Source organism: Triturus cristatus, chromosome 3_1 (genome assembly GCF_964204655.1).
Source record: "Triturus cristatus chromosome 3_1, aTriCri1.1, whole genome shotgun sequence".
Classification (NCBI taxonomy): Eukaryota; Metazoa; Chordata; class Amphibia; order Caudata; family Salamandridae; genus Triturus; species Triturus cristatus.
In genome coordinates this window covers 805,690,847-805,713,110 of record NC_140583.1, presented here as the reverse complement: position 1 = coordinate 805,713,110, position 22,264 = coordinate 805,690,847, and the positions used below count along the sequence as shown (strand labels likewise).

Sequence of the window (22,264 nt, the reverse complement as noted above, 5' to 3'; positions counted from 1 at the left end):
GTTCAGGGTACCTGCCAGGTGTTGAACTACCAAGGAAATGTCTTGACGTTCCAGCCACGTCCAGAGACATAGAGCCTCCTGACATAGGGTACACCACCCCACCCGCCCTGCTTGTTGCAGTACCACATTGCGGTGGTGTTGTCCGTGAACACCTGCACCACTCTCCCCTTGACAGAGGAAAGGAATGCTTTCAGTGCAAGTAGGATCACCCTGAGCTCCATGAGGTTGATATGGAGCTTGGACTCCGCCGGAGACCAGAGGCCTCTGATCATTGCCTCTCCCATGTGGCCGCCCCATCCCAGGAGGGACGCGTCCGTCACTACTGTGTGCTCCGGTTGGGGAAGGGAGAGGGATCTGCCGCTGACCAAACGCTGGTTCGTGAGCCACCACTGCAAGTCTTGTGCAGTGCACTCCGAGATCTGGACGTAGTCGGACAGGTTTCCCCGATGCTGCGTCCACTGGAACTTCAGGTCCCATTGCAGAGCCCGCATATGCCATGATAGATCAGCAGGATGCAGGAGGCCATGAGGCCAAGCAGCCTCAGGGTCTTCCTGACCGAAACCCAGGGCTGAAAGATCGGAATCATAGCCCGAATGTCCTTGACTCGCTGTTAGGGAGAATAAACCCGAAACTGCCCCGTATCCAGAACCGCTCCGATGAAGAGGAGCTTCTGAGAGGGAATCAGGTGCGACTTCGGCATGTTGATGGAAAACCCCAGCAAATGCAGGAGGTCGGCCGTAGTCTGGAGGTGGGCGACGACTGCCTGGGGCGAGCCCGCCTTCAACAGTCAGTCGTCGAGATAGGGGAAGACTGAAACCCCTGATCTGCGCAGATGAGCTGCGACCACCGCCATCACTTTCGCGATCACCCGAGGGGCGCTGGTAAGGCCAAAAGGGAGCACGATGAACTGAAAGTGCTCATGGCCCACCATGAACCGTAGGTAACGCCGGTGGGCTGGCAGGCTGGGGATATGAAAATAAGCATCCTGCAAGTCCAACGCTACCAGCCAGTCTTGCGGGTCTAGGCAGACAAGACCTGAGCAAGCGTGAGGATCTTGAACTTCTTCCGGAGGAAGCGATTGACGCTCTGGAGGTCTAAAATAGGGCGCAGACCTTTGTCCTTGTTTGGAATCAAGAAGTAGTGGGAGTAACAACCATGGCCTACTTTTGGCGTCGGAAAGCGCTTGATGGCCCCCCTAGCCAAGAGGGCCGCAACTTCCTGCTGGAGAAGTGCCAAGTGATCCCCCGACATGCGGTTGTATTGAGGTGGCATGGCTGGAGGGGTAGACTCGAAGGGGAGGGAGTAGCCCCTTCGGACTATTTGCAGAACCCCCCTGTCCGAAGTGATGGCGCGGCAGTGGGGGAGGGGATGGCGAATCCTGCCGCCCAATGGCGTCCGGTGGGTCTGAAACCCTGGACTAGGAAGGTTTTGAGGCGGCGGCGGCAGGAGCGGTGGTGGATTGACCTGCTCGCTGTCTTTGGGACCCGCCACGTCGGGTCCCACGTCCGTGGCTGCGCTGAGACTGCGGCAGCGCAAGCCAGCGCGTCTGAAAGGAACACGGTTGGGCACCTCGACCCTGACCTCGAAAGGAGCGAAAAGCGGACCCCGAGGGAGTGCGCGTGGTGGCGAGACCCAAGGACTGAGTCATAGCCAGAGAGTCCTTAAAGCGTTCCAGGGTGCTATCCGCCTGGTAATCAAAGAGGCGTGTGCCATCTAAGGGCATGTCCAACAAAGTGTTCTGGATATCCCCGGAGAAGCCAGTTGTTCTGAGCCAAGCGGAACGCCACCGTTGAGGAAAGTGCCCTGCCGAGTGAATCGGCCGTGTCAAGTCCACAATGGATAGTGAATTTAGCAGCATCTTTCCCCTCGGAAATGGCCTGAGAGAGCACCGCCCGAGCTTCCACAGGGCACTTTGGCAGCACCTGAGCCACCATGTTCCACACAGAGTGTGAATAGCGGCCCAACAGGCATGCAGTATTCACCGCCTGTAACCCTGAACTGGCAGAAGTGAAAATCTTTTTCCCAAATTGCTCCAGTTTCTTAGATTCCTTGTCCAGAGGGGCAGAAGGGAATGCGCTCGGCGAGGCAAAAGCCTGGACAACCAGACTCTGAGGCGTCGAGTGTTGCGTGAGAAAGCTGGGGTCGGCTGGCGCCGGGCGATGGCTGCGCGCAACACCCTTATCCACAGGTGCCCCTGAGTTGGGTCTGTTCCAGGTGCTGAACAGTACATCAGTAAGTGCCTCGTTGAAAGGCAGTATCGGCTCCGTGGAGGAGGACGCTGGTTGCAGTATCTCAGTTAGGAGATTGGTCTTGATAGGCACAGAAGGGAGCTCAAGGTTAAGAGCCTGAGCCGCCCTGCGCAACATCACAGTAAAAAGTCCCAACCTCCTCCGTAGCCACGGACGAGGGGGGACAGCGTACCAGGGTGTGCAGAGAAATCCAGATCCACTGGACCCTCCATGTCGCCTTCTCATTCTGGCTCATCCTCGCATTGAGCTGCAAGAGGGTCTTCAGACCCCTCCCAGTACTCCCCTTCCTCCACCGGTTGTTAAATCGGCCGGTAAGGGCGAGGTGCTCGGGGAAATGGGACAAACTCCCCACCATGAAATGGAATCTGGGTGTAAGAGACCAATCCCGGTTTGGCGTCAGTGGCGGCGCCGTGCCTGGCGCCGGCACCGAGGACGGATCCGGCAGTGCCGCAGGGTATGGTGCCAGCATAGCTGAGGCCAAAGGCGGCGGCATGGGGGCAGACCCACCCAATGGGTCCGCGGGGCGCGAAGGCGCTCCGGAGGGACCCGATGGGCCAAACAAACGGCTCATGGCCGACAGAAAGGCCTGTATCTCGTCCGAAGTCGCGTGTGGGCCTGGAAAGGGCGGATAGGCCACAGGTAACAACGGAGGCTCCACCGGAGCCGCGGGGGAGTGACCGCCAGCCCCCTCTACCACGCACCACAACCAGTGAGGGTTAGACGAAGAGCGACTTCGCTTCTTTGACTTTTTATGGCGCCGTGACTTACCTGTCCCCAATTCCGACGAGCGATGGTGTTGGCTCCGTGACCGGTCCCTCGACCTCCCATGGGAGCGGGACCTCGATTGGCACGGAACCGATTGCCAGACCTACAACAACATTCGGGAACGCTCCTGCAAAGCTTTCGGCACCATGGCCCGACAATCTGGGCACACCTCGGGGTCATGGGCGTGCCCCAAGCAGAAGAGACACACATCGTGCGGGTCCGCTACCGACATGTTCCGACGGCAGGCCCTACAGGACTTAAACCCGGGCATCCCTACTGCACCAGGAGTCGAGTACTCAACAAAACAAGAGAAACAAGTTCTCAGAAACAAAGTTAAAACTTTTAACTAGGGGTACCGCTCTCTCTCGGATCTGCTCTGCTGGCGCAGAAAAAGAAGGAACTGACGCCAGCGCGCGTGGGCGCGTCTAAATAGCTCTGACGACGTCATCTCGGCAGCTACAACGCCAGCGACGTAGGCGGAGCCATACGACGACGCCTACCGACATGCAGAGATATTGCTGATGAAAACTTTCCGGATCCACTCTGACGCCTGGGGATATTCTAAGGTAAGGAATCTATCACTAACGTGTCTCTTTCAGATCCCACCCACACTGCAGTATAATCAGCGTGAAAGAGTGCATACATACTTGTACCCACCACCCACATTTGGGGAAGGGTGGTGAAAGTAGCAGTTAACACCGGATAAATTGACTGGGTAAAGGATTCTGTGTAGCTCAAACACTGATTGAGAGAGAGATCACTGGCATAAAGGCCAGTATTGGAAGAACCCAACCATAAAAGACCCTCCCAGAGCGGGGAGGATGGGTGGGGCGTTAGGGAATCTGCAGCTAGACTACGTCTCTACCAGATGAACGAGTTACTTTCATTCGGTAACGATGTGTCTGGTAGAGACATAGTCTAGCCACAGATTCCTTAACTTAGAATATCCCCCAGTCGCCAGTCTGGATCCGGAGATTCTTCCGCAGTACCTCTGTGCGCCGGGGAACAGCGTCGCATGGCTCCGCCCTGACGTCGTCCACGGATATGACATCAGTGGAGCCATCCAAGTCACTCCTGGTGCGCTGACGTCACTTTTCTACTGTGCAACTTTTCCGTGCCAGAATGCGGAGCCACTACTAAAACTGAGTGTGAGAACAGTGTGCCAAAAAAGATTTAAAATCTTTGCAGTAACCATGACAATAAGAATACAGTGATGAGAAACATCATGATGCATGTCAAAGAAAAACACGTCATACTGTAAAGGACTGAGGGGAGAGAGCATAGTACTCGCTCCTAGAAACAGTCTTGCACAAGTGAAGAACCATACCCTCAGATGAGGCAAAACCGCAATGGAAATGAATGCTATGGTAAATGATAAGCAGGCTGCAACCACATGAATGTTATGGTAATGGACAACAAAACTTCAACAATAGGACTGTTGTGGCAATTGACAACATTTCTGAGACAACAGAGAATGTGTAACCATACATACTATAGCGATACATGACCAATTCACTTGTAGCATAGACAAATATATCTCAAACTAATGGAGAAAGTATCCAGGGGGATGGAGGTGAGAAAGACATGACCAATCTCCATACTGGAAAAGAGCCAGGTTGCAAGAGCATGGATGGACAAAAGAGCCCACCACCCAAAGCGAGAATGGGTGCAAAAGTAACAGGTAAAACAGAACAAGACATCCTGATCGGGGAAGGATGTGAAGCAGACGAACACGCATGAACACCGAAACCACTGGTAGAAAGACCAATGGGTTATACCCCAACCTGAGCATGGGTGGGCGTTAAGGAATATGCAGCTAGACTGTGTCTTTACCAGATACATCGTTACCGAAGGTAAGTAACTCGTTCATCTGATAGAGACATCTAGCCGCAGATTCCTTAACTTAGAATAGATACCAAAGCTATACCCCCTTGGAGGAAGTTCTGTGACTGAACTCCACTAAGTTCCAAGGGGAACCAATACCGTCAATAAAGATTGAACAAAACATGGAGACAGCAAGTGTAAGCGTGGCTGACAATAGACCCCTAAAGCTCTGAAAAGGTGCATGAACAGGGAGAGGCAATGGCACCACAGTCTGTCAGAGGACAGCCCAAGACTTTCACTGTCCAGAAAGGGACGAAGGGAAATGACAGAGACCAGAACGGCCAGTGCATAGGGCAAGAAAAGCCATAAGCTTCTGAAAGAAGTATTAGAAGCACAACTGTGCGGAAGATCCCATGGATCTGCAAAAAGTAAAAGTCCCAGAGAAAGGACGAATTAACATGACAGAGTCTAAGCGTACAAAATGAGCATGCACAACAGTGGATGCCAAGAGTGACCAGTGTAGAAACAGATATCACTCATGTAGACATCATGACTGCAAGGAAATACATGGATGTGGACAATAGAGGTACAAATATGCAGACAGTGTGGACCGTGAAAGCCACACCACACACGTGCAAAAGCCCATAAAATGGAGCATTGACAGCACACATGTGGCAGCAGAAAGACACCGAACATATCACCATAATTAGGGGACAGTTGCAGGCTAACACGTCCACCAAGAGCCAAAGGCTGCGTAGCCCGAGGATGCCCAAGGGCTTGCAAGCTCCACACCCCCATGTTCGGGGGAACACGTAGGCAACACTTGGGGGGGCGGGAGTGGGGGGGTCAAGGGTGGATGTTAGAGAATCCCCAGAGGCCTTATCCACTATCAGCAAAGGAGGAGGAAAACCCATCTCCGGCATTGAACAATGTCGAGACAGCGCCGCATCGACGTTGATGAACGCCGAAAAAGATTCCGATGACCGGCATCGATCCGGCATTGACCCAACATCCACATCGATAGGAGACTGCAGAGTGGGACGGCGTCGACTCGGGGGACAAGTCCCCTGCTGCGGCCGCATCAGACACCATTACAGGGACCCCACAGGACTGTGCCCTAACACTGTACAAACAACAGTTGATGGACAGAATGCAGACCAATGTCATACATTCACCCCAGTACAGAGATCTGGGCCTAAATCCATCGTTTTTTTGCTCACCATGCCATTCCAGTTTGAACCCAGCCATATGCAAATCAGTCTTGACCCTGTGCCTCATGGGAACAGTCCAGCCTGAACTGCCAAGCCAGGTCCTCCCTGGACTGGAACCAAGCATCCTAGGACCGGTTTCGGGGTTTCACCCCTCTTCAGCCAGGATAGCTTGATTCCAGTGTCATGGAGAGCACGGGACTCACATCTGAGCATACCCGTCCCACTCGGGGTGACAAATGCAAAAACAACAGTTGATGGACAGAATGCAGAACAATGTCATACATTCACCCCAGTACAGAGATCTGGGCTTAAATCCATCGTTGTTTTGCTCACCATGCCATTCCAGTTTGAACCCAGCCATATGCAAATCAGTCTTGACCCTGTGCCTCATGGGAACAGTCCAGCCCGAACTGCCAAGCCAGGTCCTCCCTGGACTGGAAACAAGCATCCTAGGACCTGTTTCGGGGTTTCACCCCTCTTCAGCCAGGATAGCTTGGTTCCAGTGGCATGGAGAGGTGGACTGCAGCCCGACGTCTGAATGGGGAGCCCCGCCGGGCTGACTCCTGACGTCGCAGCGACTCCGGAACTGGAGTCAGGGAACTCGAATGGCGAGCTCCCAATCGGAGTCCCCACCACCTCTGTGGGGCCCGAAGGCATGCCAGGGAGAGGGGTCGACCCAAAGATGGCCTGCAAAGCCTGGAAATAGGCTTCCATCTGGGTCCTAGTTGCCCCAACGCCAGCAAATGGGGGGGCGGGCGGGGGTCAACTTTTGCGGGCTTGTGTTCGGTAAAGTGGTGGGCACCGACGTCACAACCATGTGAGGCCGACGGCCGTCGTGTCTTCTCCTTGTACTTACCTGAGGAAGGCGAGCAAGGTCCAAGGGAACAACGCCTCAAGACCTACTCCGGACCGGATCCCTAGCTCGAGACGGAGACCGGGGACGCTCGATCCGGGCAGACAACAATTTCATCTGACGTTTCTTCAGGGACATCGGCTTCAACTTCCGACAGGCGTCGCACTCCATGGAGTCGTGGTGCTCACCCAAGCACCACATACAGATCGCGTGCGGATCGGTTGCGGACATCTGCCGCGTATAGGTCTCTCACGATTTGAAGCCCGAAGACATCGGCACACTGTTCCCGGAAGTGGAAAGACATCAGAAAGGCTTAAAACTAAACATGCCAGAGGAAGCGCTTCTTCTGGATCCACGTCGTTGGTGTGGAAAAGAAGGAAAACTGACATCAGCGCCGGGTGGGGCTTGTATGGCTCCACTGACGCCATACCTGTGGACGACGTCAGGGCGGAGACATGTGACGCCGTCCGCCGGCGCGCATAGGTACGGCTGAAGAATCTCCGGATCCAGACTGGCGCCTGGGGCATATTCTAAGTTGAGGAATCTGCGGTTAGATGTCTCTATCAGATATATCGTTACTGAAGGTAAGTAACCTTCCCATCTGATAGAGACATCTAGCTGCAGATTCCTTAACTTAGAATTAGATAGCATAGCTATACCCATTTGGAGGAGGGTCTGCGATTGAATCCCACCAAGTTCTACAAGAGAACTAGTTACTGTTTGGGTGGAAGGTTCTGGACTTTTGGTGCTACAATTGTCAGGGCCCAATTTAGTTGTGGCACATTCCTCGTAAATAGCTACACCCAAAAGCCATTGTAGAATGGAGTGTGAAGAAAGATAGAGGGTTGTGCCCTCTCAATTGATCAATGTTGGTAAGAAAATAAATGTCAAGGCTCTGGGACCGCAGAGAGGAAGCAATTGACTTTCAAAGGAATAGGAAGATTATTGATCATAACGAAGCTCTGCATTGAAAAAGCCCACGGCCAATGGGCCACTCGGCTTTTCTCTTCACAATCTCTATCTGCACTCTATCTATGGAAATATAAATAAAACCAAGCACGTGATAAACATCAGAACATTTTTTGACATTTATTTTCTTACCAACGTTGATCAATCGAGAGGGCACAACCCTCTATCTTTCTTCACTCTACAAGAGAACTAGTCCATCAACAATGACTGACTAAAAACATGAGGGAGCAGCAAGTGCAAGCTTGGCTTTTAAGACAATCATTGATTTTTGAAAGGGAGCCTGTCAGAAGACATGATGGAATCCTTCACCCCTAAGAAAGGGAGTGAAGAAAAAACAGATAACCAAAAGAGGTGATTGCATGATGAAAACCGATCTATAGGGTTTCTGGCAATAATAATAATAAGAGCCGTGTTACCGCATCCTAGGGATTTGCAAAGGCCAACTCCTGGTCCCACACCACACTCAGGAGTGCGCCAAGCGTAGCCTTGACAGCACACATGCTTTAAATATGTAGACAGAAGTGTATCACCAGATACTCATACGGACCAAATCATTCACGGAATCATTCTGGCCAAAGGATACTGACAGAAAAACAGACATATAAAAATTTGCTCACTTTCAGTATGAAAGACCGAGAAAGGGAATAGAACTTGGGGGTCAAGAAACCCAAGATGCTGAAACAAGTAAGGCAGAATGTTTCCTAGGTTTTTTTTTTAAGCAGAGATAGAGAGAGAGGGATAGAGAGAGAGAGAGAGAGAGAGAGATAGAGAGAAAGATCACATAGAACAAGGGACGCACCAAGACGTAGGCCCAATGTAAGTACAGCTCTGCTTACAATAGGAACCAACAGCACCTGTGAAACAAGACAATATAATATAATGAACACAGCAGTACACATAACAATTATTGTCTCTGAAGATAGACTGCCATAGACAACCTCTGGTCAGACACCATCAGCAGTGGGATCTGGATCTGCACCCCTAAATGGAAAGTGCCTGTGAAACCCAGAGCACAAGACATGGTCTACGACCAACCGCTTCTAGCCTAGGTCTAATTGCCAAAAGGGGAAAGCAGGCAAGAATCTGCACTAAGAAAGAAAGGGCATAAGACATTAGCGCCTTCTCACTGAAGATATTTGTAGAATAGACAAGACTACAAAAACCAAGCAAAGCCAAACGTCTAGGGTTCAAGTGGGACCAGTAGTAACCCTTTGTATGTCAATATACCGTACAAGAACTGAACTCATCGACGGATATTGTTTGTGGGGTGGAAGAAAATAAACCTGCTGATAAGAAGTAGTGACTTTAGGCTACATGAGAAATCACAGCTAAAAAGCTTGAATGGTATTCACTCGCCTCCAAGAAGCCAGCAGTGGCAGAATTCCAACAAAGCCCTGACGGAGTTTGTGTCATCAGAGGCAGGAACCATTACCACTGAGTACCTTGTAAGCAAAACGCATTGAACGAATGCAAAAATGTAAACTCAAAAATAGAGCAACATATGCCTTGTGGACTTCTCCAGTTGCGAAGTGCCACAAACAAAAGTAAAAGATATCGCACGAAAACCATTGCAGTGGCAAAACTTCTAGATGTGTGAAAAAATGCAACAAGATCCTCTAGAGGGTATTGCAAGAAGACAATAGCCAAAGGAGGACACAGCTGGATCCTCAGCAAGGAAATATACCACCCAGGAAGAACTGCTGATGTGGCACTTTAGAAGCAAACTAAAACCCCACACAGACTATTTCACATCCACATAAGGAGGATCATCTCTTGAGACTAGCTCATAGGCAGATAAAATGGAAAACAAAAGCAAACCAGCCGCCAAGCTGTACAAGTCATCTGGGAATTAAACATCTGAAACCCATAGACTAATTACATTACATAAGAGAAAGTAGTGCTAATACTGCAACACTATGAATACAACAAAGTCCGTAACAAAAGGACTACTGCAAAACGAATTAACCAAAGTAAATTCCACTTATGAATTGCCAGCCATGAGGAGCCGGACGGCAGAATCAGCGTGGCTATCAAAAAGATTAATTCCGTCAAAGGGTAAGTCTGTAAAACTCTCCCGAACACTGTCAGGGAAACTGCCATCACGCGACCAAGCATGTCTTCTCAGAGCTACTGATCTAGCATAGCTCTACTGACAGATTCTGTTGTGTTCATCGCCAACCTGATAGAAAATGTCGCCAATTCAAGACCATTCTGAAAAAGCTGAGCAGGTCAGCTGTATGTGCTTTAAGAAGAGAAGGAAGGAGACGTTAAACAGAATCCAATAGGGCAAAATAAGCCCTTCCTAACATGTAGGACGTGTTTAAAGTTCTGAGTGTCAAATTAGTAGAAGCAAACAAATTTTGGACACAAGTCTCCAACCACCCGGATTCCCTAGTCGGTGGAAGCAATGAAGGAGCATTCAAATGCATCGCAGCTAGCGCCGCTTGTACAACCAGGCCCTGAGACTTAGGGTGCTGAGACAAACAAACAGGATCCTCTGGAGCAGGTTGATGACGGTGTGCAATAGCACGCCCAACTGAGCCTCCTGGTGAGGGTCTTGCCAAAGTCCCCAGAAGAATGTCGTATAACGACTGTCTGAAGGGCAGTAAAGGCTCCATGTGAATGCCGCCTTGATGGAGCAGGTCCAAGAAGGGATGCGAAGGCAGAGACCGAACCGGAAGCTGAAACTTTAAAATGTCAGCAGGCCTACAAATGACCCCAGCAAAAGCTGCACTAGCCTCTGACGCTATTCTGGGAGGGGACTGTAAATCATAGGTAGGGGACGGCTGAAGTCGAATATGCTACTTACCAGTATGCATCTGTTCTTGGCATGTAGGGCTGCTAACATTCATATCTGTGCATAGATCGCTGACTAGTGTTGGGTCCGGATGATTGCATATTGTTGTCCTGGAAGAGTCTTCGAAGTATCACGAGATAGGTGGCTCCTCCCCTGGACTACAGTGCGCATGGGCATCCTCTCTATCCTCAGATTGTTTTTCGCCATTGTGGCAGTGATGGAGTAGATACAGTAAGTGATGACCATGCTATACAGTAATTCTGAGTGCTGCAGCCGCTACAGGCGCGGGGGAGGAGGGTGGCCGATATGAATGTCAGCAGCCCTACATGCCAAGAACAGATGCATACTGGTAAGTAGCATATTCGGTTCGAGGCATGTGGGCTGCTGAATTCATATCTGTGCTTAGATTATATAGCAGTCCCTCCATTAGCGGCGGCTGCCCGTGTCAGCTGCAGCAGTCTGAAAAAGGGTCTTGAGAACAGCCTGTCCTACAGCTGCCTGCTGTTGTGAATGTACATCTACACAGTAGTGTTTAGTAAATGTACGTCTAGTGGACCATGTGGCTGCTCTACATATTTCCTCTAAAGGAATGTTCCCTAGGAAAGCCATGGACGCCCCTAACTTTCGTGTTGAGTGGGCTCTTGGATGAATCGTTAATGTGCGTTTAGCTTTTTCATAGCAAATTTGAATACATTTAACGATCCATCTGGCTATCCCTGCTTTGGAAATGGCGTTGCCCTTGTGTTGTGGAGAAAAGGCAACGAACAGTTGTTTTATTTTCCTAAAATCCTTTGTTCTGCCTATATAGTACATGAGGGCTCTCTTTACATCTAGTGTATGGAGCATTCTCTCTGCGACATTTTCTGGATTTGGAAAGAAAACAGGCAGTTCAATAGTCTGATTCATGTGGAACTGCAATATCACTTTAGGCATGAATGTGGGGTTGGTACGTAGAACAACTCTGTTTGCGTGAACCTGTATGAATGGCTCTTGAATGGTTAGTGCCTGGAGTTCACTAACTCTTCTCAACGAAGTGATTGCCACTAAGAAAGCTACTTTCCAGGTGAGGAATGAATCTCACATGAATGTAGAGGTTCAAAAGGTGGACCCATCAATCTGGTGAGGACCACATTCAGGTTCCACACCGGTGCCGGTGGGTGTGTTGGAGGAATCACTCTTTTGAGTCCCTCTAAGAAGGCTTTGATGGCAGGCACTCTGAATAAAGAGAGGTGCTGCCTGTTCTGAAGATAGGCTGCTATTGCTGTTAGATGTATACGGATGGAGCTGTATGCCAGATTGCATCGGTATAAGTGTAACAGGTAACAGATGATGTTCTGAATGGATGCATCCAGCGGATTAATGTCATTGTTTTTACAGTAAATGACCAATCTTTTCCATTTAGCCGCATAGCAAGCTCTGGTCGTGGGTCTCCTGGCCTCCTTGATGATATTCATACTTTCTGGAGGCAGGTTCAGGTAGCCAAACTCTAAGACTTCAGGAGCCAGATCGCCAGGTTCAGCTGTTGCGGATCTGGGTGCTGAATTTCGCCATGGTTCTGTGTTAAAAGTTTGGGTGTTAGCCGCAGTCGTTGAGGCGGCACCACGGAAAGTTCTAGTAACGTGGTGTACCATGGCTGGCGTGCCCACATTGGAGCAACCAGGATGAGTGTCATTGAGTGTTGCCTTAGTTTGCGTGCCACTAGCGGTATTAATGGCGCTGGGGGAAAAGCGTACGCAAATCTGCCTGACCAGTTCATCCATATCGCATTGCCCTGCGACTGTGGATGCGGGAACCTGGCGGCAAAGCTTTGGCATTTTGCGTTTTCCCTTGTGGCGAATAGGTCTATCTCTGGATGACCCCACTGCTGGAAGTACGGTTGGAGTACTGATGGATGTAGCTCCCACTCGTGCATTTGGTGGCTGTGTCTGCTGAGCAGATCCGCCATTTGGTTGTCTTTGCCCGGGAGGTGTTCTGCCAGGAGGAACATGTTCCTCTGAATGGCCCACCTCCACATGCTCTGAGCCAGATGAGACAACTGTGGAGAGTGTGTTCCTCCCTGCTTCTGTATGTAGTACATGGCAGTCATGTTGTCCGTCCGGATCAACACGACTTTGTTGCACAAGTGCACTTTGAATGCCTTCATTGCCAGGAAGATTGCCATCAGTTCCAGAAGGTTGATGTGCATCTTCTTTTGCTGTGTCGTCCATAGTCCCTGCACTGTGTAATTGAGTACATGAGCTCCCCATCCCTGGAGAGACGCGTCCACCGTCAGTATTTTTTGTGGAACAGGCTCTTGGAACGGTCGGCCCTTGCAAAGGTTTTGTGGATTCCACCAATGCAGAGAGTTGTATGCCCGACCGCTCACCAACACTAGGTCTTTCAACTGTCCTTGAGTCTGATTCCATTGACGTGCCAAGCACTCCTGAAGCGGGCGCATATGTAGTCTCGCTTGCGGGACTATGAAGATGCAGGAGGCCATCATGCCTATCAACTGCATAAACACACGCGCTGGAAGGGAGTGTTGAGGTCTGAACTTTTTTTATTAGCAGTTGCATGCTGTTGATCCTCACTAAATTTGGCTGAGCTTTGGCTGCCAGAGTGTCTATGGTCGCGCCTGGGTACTGCCGTACGTGGGCGGGTTGAAGATGTGATTTTGGATAATTCAGTGAGAATCCCAGACTGTGAAGAAGGTGAATGGTGTGGGATATGTGGCTGGCACACTGCTGGGCTGACTTTGCCTGAACAAGCCAGTCGTCCAGGTAAGGGAAGACGTGAATGTGCTGTCTCCTTAAGTGTGCAGCCACTGTCGCTAGGCACTTGGTAAAGACTCTGGGCGCCGTTGTTACTCCGAAAGGGAGGACTTTGAACTGATAATGCTGATCCTGAAGAGTGAACCTGAGATATTTTCTGTGTGATGGGTGTATGGGTATGTGGAAATACGCATCCTTCAAATCTAGTGTTGCTAGGAAGTCTCCCTGACTGAGTAACGGCAGAACCTGCTGGAGGGTGAGCATATGAAAATGCTCTGACAGAATGTATTGGTTGAGAGGTCTCAGGTCCAGTATAGGTCTGAGAGACCCGTCCTTTTTTGGGATCAAGAAGTACAGAGAGTACACCCCTGACCCTCGTTGTTCTACAGGCACGAGCTCGATGGCTCCTTTCTGCAGCATACTTAGTACTTCCTGCTGCAATAATGCCAAGTGCTCTGCGGACATAGGGCGGTGTCCTGGTGGTATGTTGGGTGGATTGGATGTTAATTCCAGACAATAACCGTACTGGAAAATTTCTCTGACCCACCTGTCTGTGGTGATGGATCTCCAGACTGGCAGGAACTGTTGGAGTCTCCCCCCGACCGGTGTTATGTGGTCGGGGGGCAGTGACAAGACATCACTGTTTGTTATTGGCGGAGGACCTGGTGTTGTTGTGTCCTCGTCCTCTGCCTTTGGTGCTGGATCCACGATATCCACCCCTATTGTTCTTATTATAGGTACTCTGGGTACCTCCTTTATTGTACTGCTGCTGGGACCCCTGACCTCTAGCTGCTCCTCTATTCCCGGGGCAACGAAAGGAGCCACTCCGAAACTGCTGCGACTGTAGAGCCCCCATAGATTTCGCAGTTTGTGTCCTTTTTAATCTTTTCTAGTGTAGTGTCAACCTCGGGGCCAAATAAAAAGTCTGGGTTGACTGGTTGATTCAAGATATTATTTTGAATTTCAGGTTTGAAACCTGATATTCTCAGCCATGCGTGCCTCCTCAACATCACACTAGTGTTGATTGCCCTTGCTGCAGTGTCAGCTGCATCTAGTGCGCATTTGATGGACGCATTTGTAATGAGTTGTCCCTCTCTGATGAGGAGCTCCGCTCCATCTTTGTAGTCATCTGGTAGGTGTTCTAGCAGTGTTTCTAGGGTATCGTAGTGTCACCTGTCGTATCTGGCCAGGAGTGCCTGAGTGTTGGCAATGCGCCAGATGTTTGCTGCTTGTGCTGCTATCCTTTTTCCTGATGTTTCTAGCACTTTGGACTCCTTGTCCGGAGGAGGAGCATCACCGGTAGTTTGCGAGTTAGCTCTCTTGCGAGCATTAGAAACTACCATGGAGTCCAACGGCAATTGAACCTTAATGTACATTGGGTCTCCTGGGGCTGGTTTGTATTTTTTCTCTATTCTCGGATTCAATACCCGTGCTCTGGTTGTCTCCTTAAAGATGTCCTTAGCATGTTTAATAACCCCTTTTAACATTGGTAGAGTCTTGACCGTTCTTTCTGATGTATAGAACGTGTCCACCAAGAAATCCTCCTCCACAGGGTCAGAATGAAGTTCCACTCCGTGATTGGCAGCCGCTCTTTCAATGAGGGTGTTAAAAGCAGCAGTATCTTCAGTGGGAGATGGTTTTATATTATAAAGATGAGTGTCAGGAGCATTTTGTGGGTCTCCTGGGTCATTCGGGTCTCCCCATGCTTGATCCTGGTCTTGCTGTTGTTCATCAGGGTCATTATCCACAGGATAAGTGGTATCCTCAGTATAGCCCTCTCCTGCATCCGCCTCCGAGTGTGCGGGAGAAAAGGATGGTGGTTCCTGATCATATGTGTGGTAAGGTTCTACAAGCACTGGTGTCGAACCGGACGCCATTTTCCTTTTTAGTGGAATTTTGTATGAGTCCAAAGCCTTTTCTGGAACAATTCTCCGGTTGCGGAACAACAGTCTACCAGTGTCGACGTCGATAAACTGGTCCTGTGAGTCTTCGACATCAGTTCTTTCTGTGGACACTGTTCTTGGTTGTTCGATACTCTTCCTAAGTTCGAACATCTTAGGTGCCCCCGGTGGTGGCAATCCAAACTTGATCGGTGCCGGCGCCGAGTGAGCCTTGGCGGCCTTGTTCGGTTCGGGACCCGTTTTCGGTTCGAGAGTGTCACGTTCCCTGATGCGCTTTAGGGACTCCGACACCTGTTGCAACGTGAATGCCGACAGTGCTTTTGATCCGACAGGCTCTTTGGAGACAGGCCTCGACGCGGTCTCCGGTTTCTTTCCAGTCTTCGGGGCTTCGATCCGAAGTTTGGGATCGACGCCTTGTTGATCCGGTATTTCAGCAGACTCAGCACTCCTCGGTGTTGATGTAGTCGGATCGACCACCTTGACCTTGGTCGTTGGTGCCCCAACCTTCGGTGCTATAGGCCTCTGCGTCTTCTCGGGACCGAGGGCATTCTTCTGTTTCTCGGTGCCGAAGTCCGTTTTTGGTTTCTTGGTACCGAAGTCCTTCTTTGTTTGTTCGGCTCCGATGTCCTTTTGTGTCGACGGATTGGAAGGTTTCGATGCCTTCGATCCGACCTGCACCAGTTGCACTTTCGGTTTCAATTTGACCGGTGCAGGTTTTGGTTTCGATTTCACGGAATCGACTCCAGTCTTTTTCGATAATTCTGGCTCTTTTGAAATGTTCGAAGCCGGGGCTGTAGAACGATCCGACCGATCTTGGGTAAGGCCCGCAGGCGATCCCTCGACCTGAGCCTTATCAAAACTATCTCCCTCGGCCTCCGCATCGACGGATTGGCCTAGCTCCTCGCCTGAGCTATCTTCCTCGGCCCCAAGGGCCTCATTGTCGTCTCCTACCTCGTCGACGACGTCTTCGTCCTCGAAGATCTCCTCATCATCGTCGTCATATTGGGATTCATGCTCCGAAGCAGGGCCCGATTCTACCTCTTCGACTATCTCGACTTCTTCATCCTCGGTGCTGAATATGTTAACCGGGTTAGGCGCCGATTTTGTGGCCTCCAATCTAGCCGCTCGTCTATTCCGAAGGGTCTTTTTCGACCGGAACCGGGCGCAGGCCATACACCTGGTCTCATCATGATCCGGTGATAAACATTTGTTACACACCGGATGGACAGCAACGTGTGGATATTTTGCGTGACATAGAGGACATCTCTTGAAGGGAGTCCTCGATTCCATCTTCGAACGTCGATCGATGTTCGGACCGAAACTCGGTCCGAGAAGGGTGAATAAGTTCGAGAACAAGTATAATAATTTATCGATACCGAACGCAAACAATACCGATGATATCTAAAGGCTTTTGGCCTTAAATAGAGTTTTCCTAACTTGAGCTAAGATAAGCACATCCGAACCCAATGGCGGAAAAAAACAATCTGAGGATGGAGAGGATGCCCATGCGCACTGTAGTCCAGGGGAGGAGCCACCTATCTTGTGATACTTCGAAGACTCTTCCAGGACAACAATATGCAATCATCCGGACCCAACACTAGGCGGCGATCTATGCACAGATATGAATTCAGCAGCCCACATGCCTCGAACACTAACGTGCCCTCCAAAGATTAAAGAACCTACTGCCTGAGGCAGGACAAGACTATCCAAATGCTCAATCCCACCAGAATTTGCAGACTCCTCTTGCAACGCTGGGAATCAGAAACAGCAGTGGTCTCATCCTCTATTTGTAGAGGATATGGTGCAGGAGACTCAGAGACAGGAAATGGCGTCTCTGGAGCTGACCGGTGTCGAGACGGTGTCGCATCGAGGTCTACCACCATGGGTGTATCCGCCGAATGGCATCGGGACGGCGTTGAATCGACGTCTACCGCTAAGGGTGACGTCAGCGTGGGACAGCGTCGAGGTGGAGACATGTCCTCTGCTTCGGATGCCACTGACGTCATAACAGGAATCTCCACCAGACTGTTTCCCGACATCATAACCGGGCTGCATCCTGACGTCATCACAGAAAGCCTCGCTGGACTGTGTCCCGATGTGAAAGCAGCTCTGGAAATGGACCCAGGGTACTCGATCTGCGCCATGGGCGAACCCGCCGGCGAGCTCCCAATCAGAGTACCTTCCACCTCTGTGGGGCCCGAAGGCGCGCAAGGGAGAGGGATTGACTCAAAAATGGCTTGCAAATCCTGGTAGTACTCCTCAATTTGGGCCCAAGTCGCCCCTTCACTAGGAAATGGTGGATATTTAGGGGTCGACTTCTGTGCCGCCGCCTTCGGTAAAGAACGGGAGGAACAGGCACCAGCTTCATGGTTACGCGAGGCCGACATTCACAGTGACTTCGACTCCCTATGTTTCTTACCTGTTGTCGTCGGACAGTGTTCACGAGCATGGCACCGCGACATGCCCCGAGCAGGGGCCCCAGCACGGGAAGGAGATCAACGCCACTTTGACTCCGAACGGGACAACCGAGCTGACAGCAACTTCATCCGGCATTCCTGCAAGGACTTTGGCCTCAGCCTTTTACGGGCGTCACACAGCTTGGAGTCGTGGTTCTTGCTCAAGCACCACATACAAATGGAATGCGGATCCGTTGCCGACATCTGACGCGAACAGGTCCCGCAGGTTTTGAAGCCCAAAGGCATCGGCATATTGTTCCTGACGTGAAAGGCACCGAGAAGGCCAAAAAACGAAAGAGGAATTATGTTTCCTGGATCCACGTTGCAGCACAGAAAATAAGAAACCTTACGTCAGAGTGCCAGAGGGGACTTGTATGGCTCCACTGACGTCATATCCGTGGATGACATCAGGGCGGAGCCATGCGATGCCGTCCCCCGGAGCACAGAGGTACTGCTGAAGATTCTCCGGATCCAGACTGGCGCCTGAGGGACATAAGTTAAGATATACTGATATTTTAGATGAGGTTGAGGTGGGATGCAATAGCTTGTGGTACTTGAGGCAATCACATCCCTTAGTATCTAGGCCTTGGAAATACGCAGGTTTACACTATGCACTTTCCACTTTCTGTATTTTGACCTCAGCTGATGCCACTGGCTCTTTCAGTAATATGCATTTAACTCACCGGAGAGGGCAAATGGGACTGGCCCCTCGCAATAAACCAAAGCTATGGAGGGGAAGCGTACAACAGCTCTTAGTTTCCAAAGCAAAGTAGTTATTTTGGACCCACTGATATAATTTGGGTTGGCCTTGCCGGGGGTCCAAGGTAATGTACCACGCACCTTGCACATATTAGCCAGGTTAGGCTTTGTATTGGTTTTTATTGAAAGAAAGGCATGGGGAGGCCTCAAAAGTGATGTTTCCCTTTTAAGCTTCTCTTTTATCAATTGGAAGGTATGTTGAATATGTTTATGGTTTTTATTAACTAAATCTATTTCTTTTTTACAGAGTTTGTCACATTTGCTGTTCTTCAAAGACAGAGGTCAAATGTCAGGCTATGTATTCTGACAACTTGTTGTTATTTTTTTATATGCGGATTGGTATTTACAAACTCCTCTCACTTTGAAGTCAGAGAAATAGAAGTAAAGTGAATTATGTGACAATCTTGCTAGGAAACAAGGAGCATGAATGGAAAGGCTGTAGGATGTCATTTTATGTAACACACAAGAAAATGTAAGTACCTGTAAATGAACTGAACTCATTCAACAGTAAGGAAACAAAGATTTTAATAGGATCAAAAGAAATCAAGACACTTATACGAGGTGAGGCACAAATGATACATATTCACTGAAACTGGATTTCCATCCATTATCATTTGTGTGAAATATAGGTTTATGAGTAAAACTCCAAGCTTGTGCAAATTTAGTGTCCATTTTAAAAGTTAATGTGCTCTCTGTAAATGGAAGTGCGCTACCATAAGATGCTTTAGGTACATTAAAAAAAATCTCCTGCCTCATGGCCCTTAAAGCAAGGTGGGGCGTGAAAGTTTGTTGTTCTAAAAATTGGGTTGAGGTTCTAAAAAGATTGGGAAGCACTGCTTTAAAGGTTAAAGATAATTATGCCTGTCCATTGATTCCTGGAAAGATATCTTGCATTGAATCTCATTTCCACTGATAAACGCTGATTGAGTGAAGGTATCTGAAGCATTCAAAAACAAAAAACAAACAAAAAAACCTACGGTTTAGGACTTCTCTGGTATGAACAAATCTCTCTTTATAAATATGATAAACGTATGGTGTCATTCTGTGCTATCCCAAACCCGTCTCCAAGCATTCTCTCCGTGTTAGTCCCCCATGGTGACGGGAAGCTTCTGTACCTGCACCCCGATGGTGTCTCCATCCTTGAGGTGGTATGGTTCCCTCTGCAGGCTCTCCAATTTCCTCTTCTTCTTCCGCTTGGAAACTTGTTGTGTCTGTAGAGAAAACAGCAAGAAGGAATGATCATTACGTATAACAATAAGAGTTGTAACATTTCTATCATTACATTTTACAATGGGAGCAAGTGTTAAACTTTAATGTATCTCATCATTACACCACACGAGTAAGCATATTCCCTCACATTGCAAATGATCTGATCACTTCGCTAATACTGTAATCACTTGTTACAAAGAGTGAACATTCTGTCACTCTATCTTTGATTATCACATGTCCCAACAGGTCAGATGAGTAGATGGATAAGCTACTCACCTGTAAAATATTATATATATATATATATATATATATATATATATATATATATATATATATATATATATATATATACTGGCGGTCGCCAGAAGATGGTTCTAGTTAGGACCGTGTTTCCATAGGAAATCTCAAAATTCTATTTTGAATAACTTTGGCGCCGGTTGACGAATCCTTGCGAAATTTTCAAAACTAATGGGGCGCTCCGTTCAGCTCCTACCCTGAAAGTCTCGGGGTGATTCGTCAAGCGGGGGCCGAGAAAAAAGGGGGGTCCCAAAACGCGTTTTCCCCATGCATTTTTCCATAGGACCTTTAGACAGAGCTACAGCCCGAACGGCTGAACAGAATTACTTGAAATTTGGCAGAGAGGTAGCCATAAGGTCAAGGAAGTGCCTTTGGCAGGTCTGGTGTAAATCTGTTCAGTATTTCCTGAGAAAATAGCATTTAAAAGCATATCAATATCTATATGCGCGCAGGAAGCGCGCACCGTGCGAGCACCCTAACGTGCGCGAGCGTAATTCTGATTGGTGGTTACATGTTAGTCAACGTTCGAATCGGTCGAAATCAGGAAGTGTCGGCCGCCATTTTGTTTGTTTTCAGTGCGAGAGTGAAAAAGGAAGGTGGCGAACATGAAAAGGGGGCAGGGTAGAGAGTTTTTTTTTTTTTAAAATCGCGGGGGTGCGCGCACGGTAAAACCCCCCCCCAAAAATATATATATATATTTTTTTAAATCGCGGGGGTTTATCGTAAAATAAATATATATATAAAAAAAAATACATAAATAAATTAGCATTTAAAAAACCGTACAAATTCACTGAAAAAAACATAGGTTTCACACACGTTATAGTTAGGAATTAGCATTTAAAAAACCTTGCAAATTCACTTAAAAAAACCATAGGTTTCACACATGTTATAGTTAGGTGGATATTTCACTCGTAAAAAAACAATGAAAATCCCCCATTATAGTTAGTTCAGATAACTATAACTCGCACGCCCGCAATGCACTGCTGATGACGTCACATATTACATCACTCATGACATGGTCAGTGACATCACTCATGACATCATCCTTGTGATAGAGTGGCGGTCGCGCGAGTTATAGTTATCTGAACTAACTATAACGGGGGAATTTCATTGGTTTTTTACGAGTGAAATATCCACCTAACTATAACATGTGTGAAACCTATGGTTTTTTAAGTGAATATATATATATATATATATATATATATATATATATCTATCGTCCGTCAAGCACTCTTCCACTCCGCGATTCTTCCACCAGCCACGGCAAAAAGAGCACGGACCACAATCCTTCAAATACCGATAGGTTTATTGTCCTGTAGGTTACATCGACAACACAGCAGCCATTACGCGTTTCATCCCTGCATGGGGACTTGATCACATGACGCTGAACCACCAATAGTGTTACACTTTTAAAGGGGTTGGGCACTGTTTGTTCAACAGCTTTTTTTTAAAACTTTAATTTCAACAAGTTTGTTTCTTCTTTACAGATTGTCCTTTCATTGTATGCTTTTCCTAACAATTTAGACAACCTTATGCCTCATTTAAACAGATATAAATATCTATACAGAACCTCAAACTAAGGCAATACAATCATTCAAGTATAATGTCTCATAAATGATTGTGATTATGTATATTGAGCCAGGTTCAAATGAACAGATTGTATTTCACCAATTAGAAATAAATATATAAATAAATAGATTAATCCATAAATTTATAAAAACATTCATGGCGTCAAAATACCCAAGATAAAATCATGTATAAATATATAAATACACAAAAGAAACCACATATGTATAAAATTCTGTGTAAAAAGTTTAGTAATAATACACAATTTTCATAATTATAACCATAAAAACAGTCCTCAATACCAGAATGTAATAAAATCATCGTTTAGTATGCAATGGTAAAATCACAAGTCGCCCACCCAACTGCTCCCAACAGGGAATAATAGGATAAATCCTTACCAGGGTATTGCGCAGTGATTTATTGTTATAGATTTATTTTATGTGTGTATTGAGATAATCCTACTCTGTTTAAGTGTTTGTTCCTAAACAGTTGGTTTATTCCCTAATATCTACGTGGTTGGGACTAAAGTTACCTCCATTGATTAGTTGGAGTTATCATACTTGGAGCAATAGTTCACTGAGGTTCCGTATCTTGAAAGGAAAAACAGGGAAAAGACAAATCAGGTTGCCTACTAGGAGATGATTCCAGGCAAACCTTG

The 22,264-nt window shown here is 48.3% G+C and overlaps 1 protein-coding gene across 1 annotated transcript in view; it reads right to left on the bottom strand.

Annotated features, from left to right (window-relative positions):
- The window catches only part of USP40 (ubiquitin specific peptidase 40), a 667,009-nt gene that overhangs the window by 64,551 nt on the left and 580,194 nt on the right, over positions 1-22,264 (bottom strand). The window contains exon 30 of the mRNA XM_085646205.1: positions 19,650-19,745. Within this exon, the coding sequence (XP_085502331.1) occupies positions 19,650-19,745 (96 nt within the window). The remainder of the gene's footprint in view (positions 1-19,649; positions 19,746-22,264) is intronic.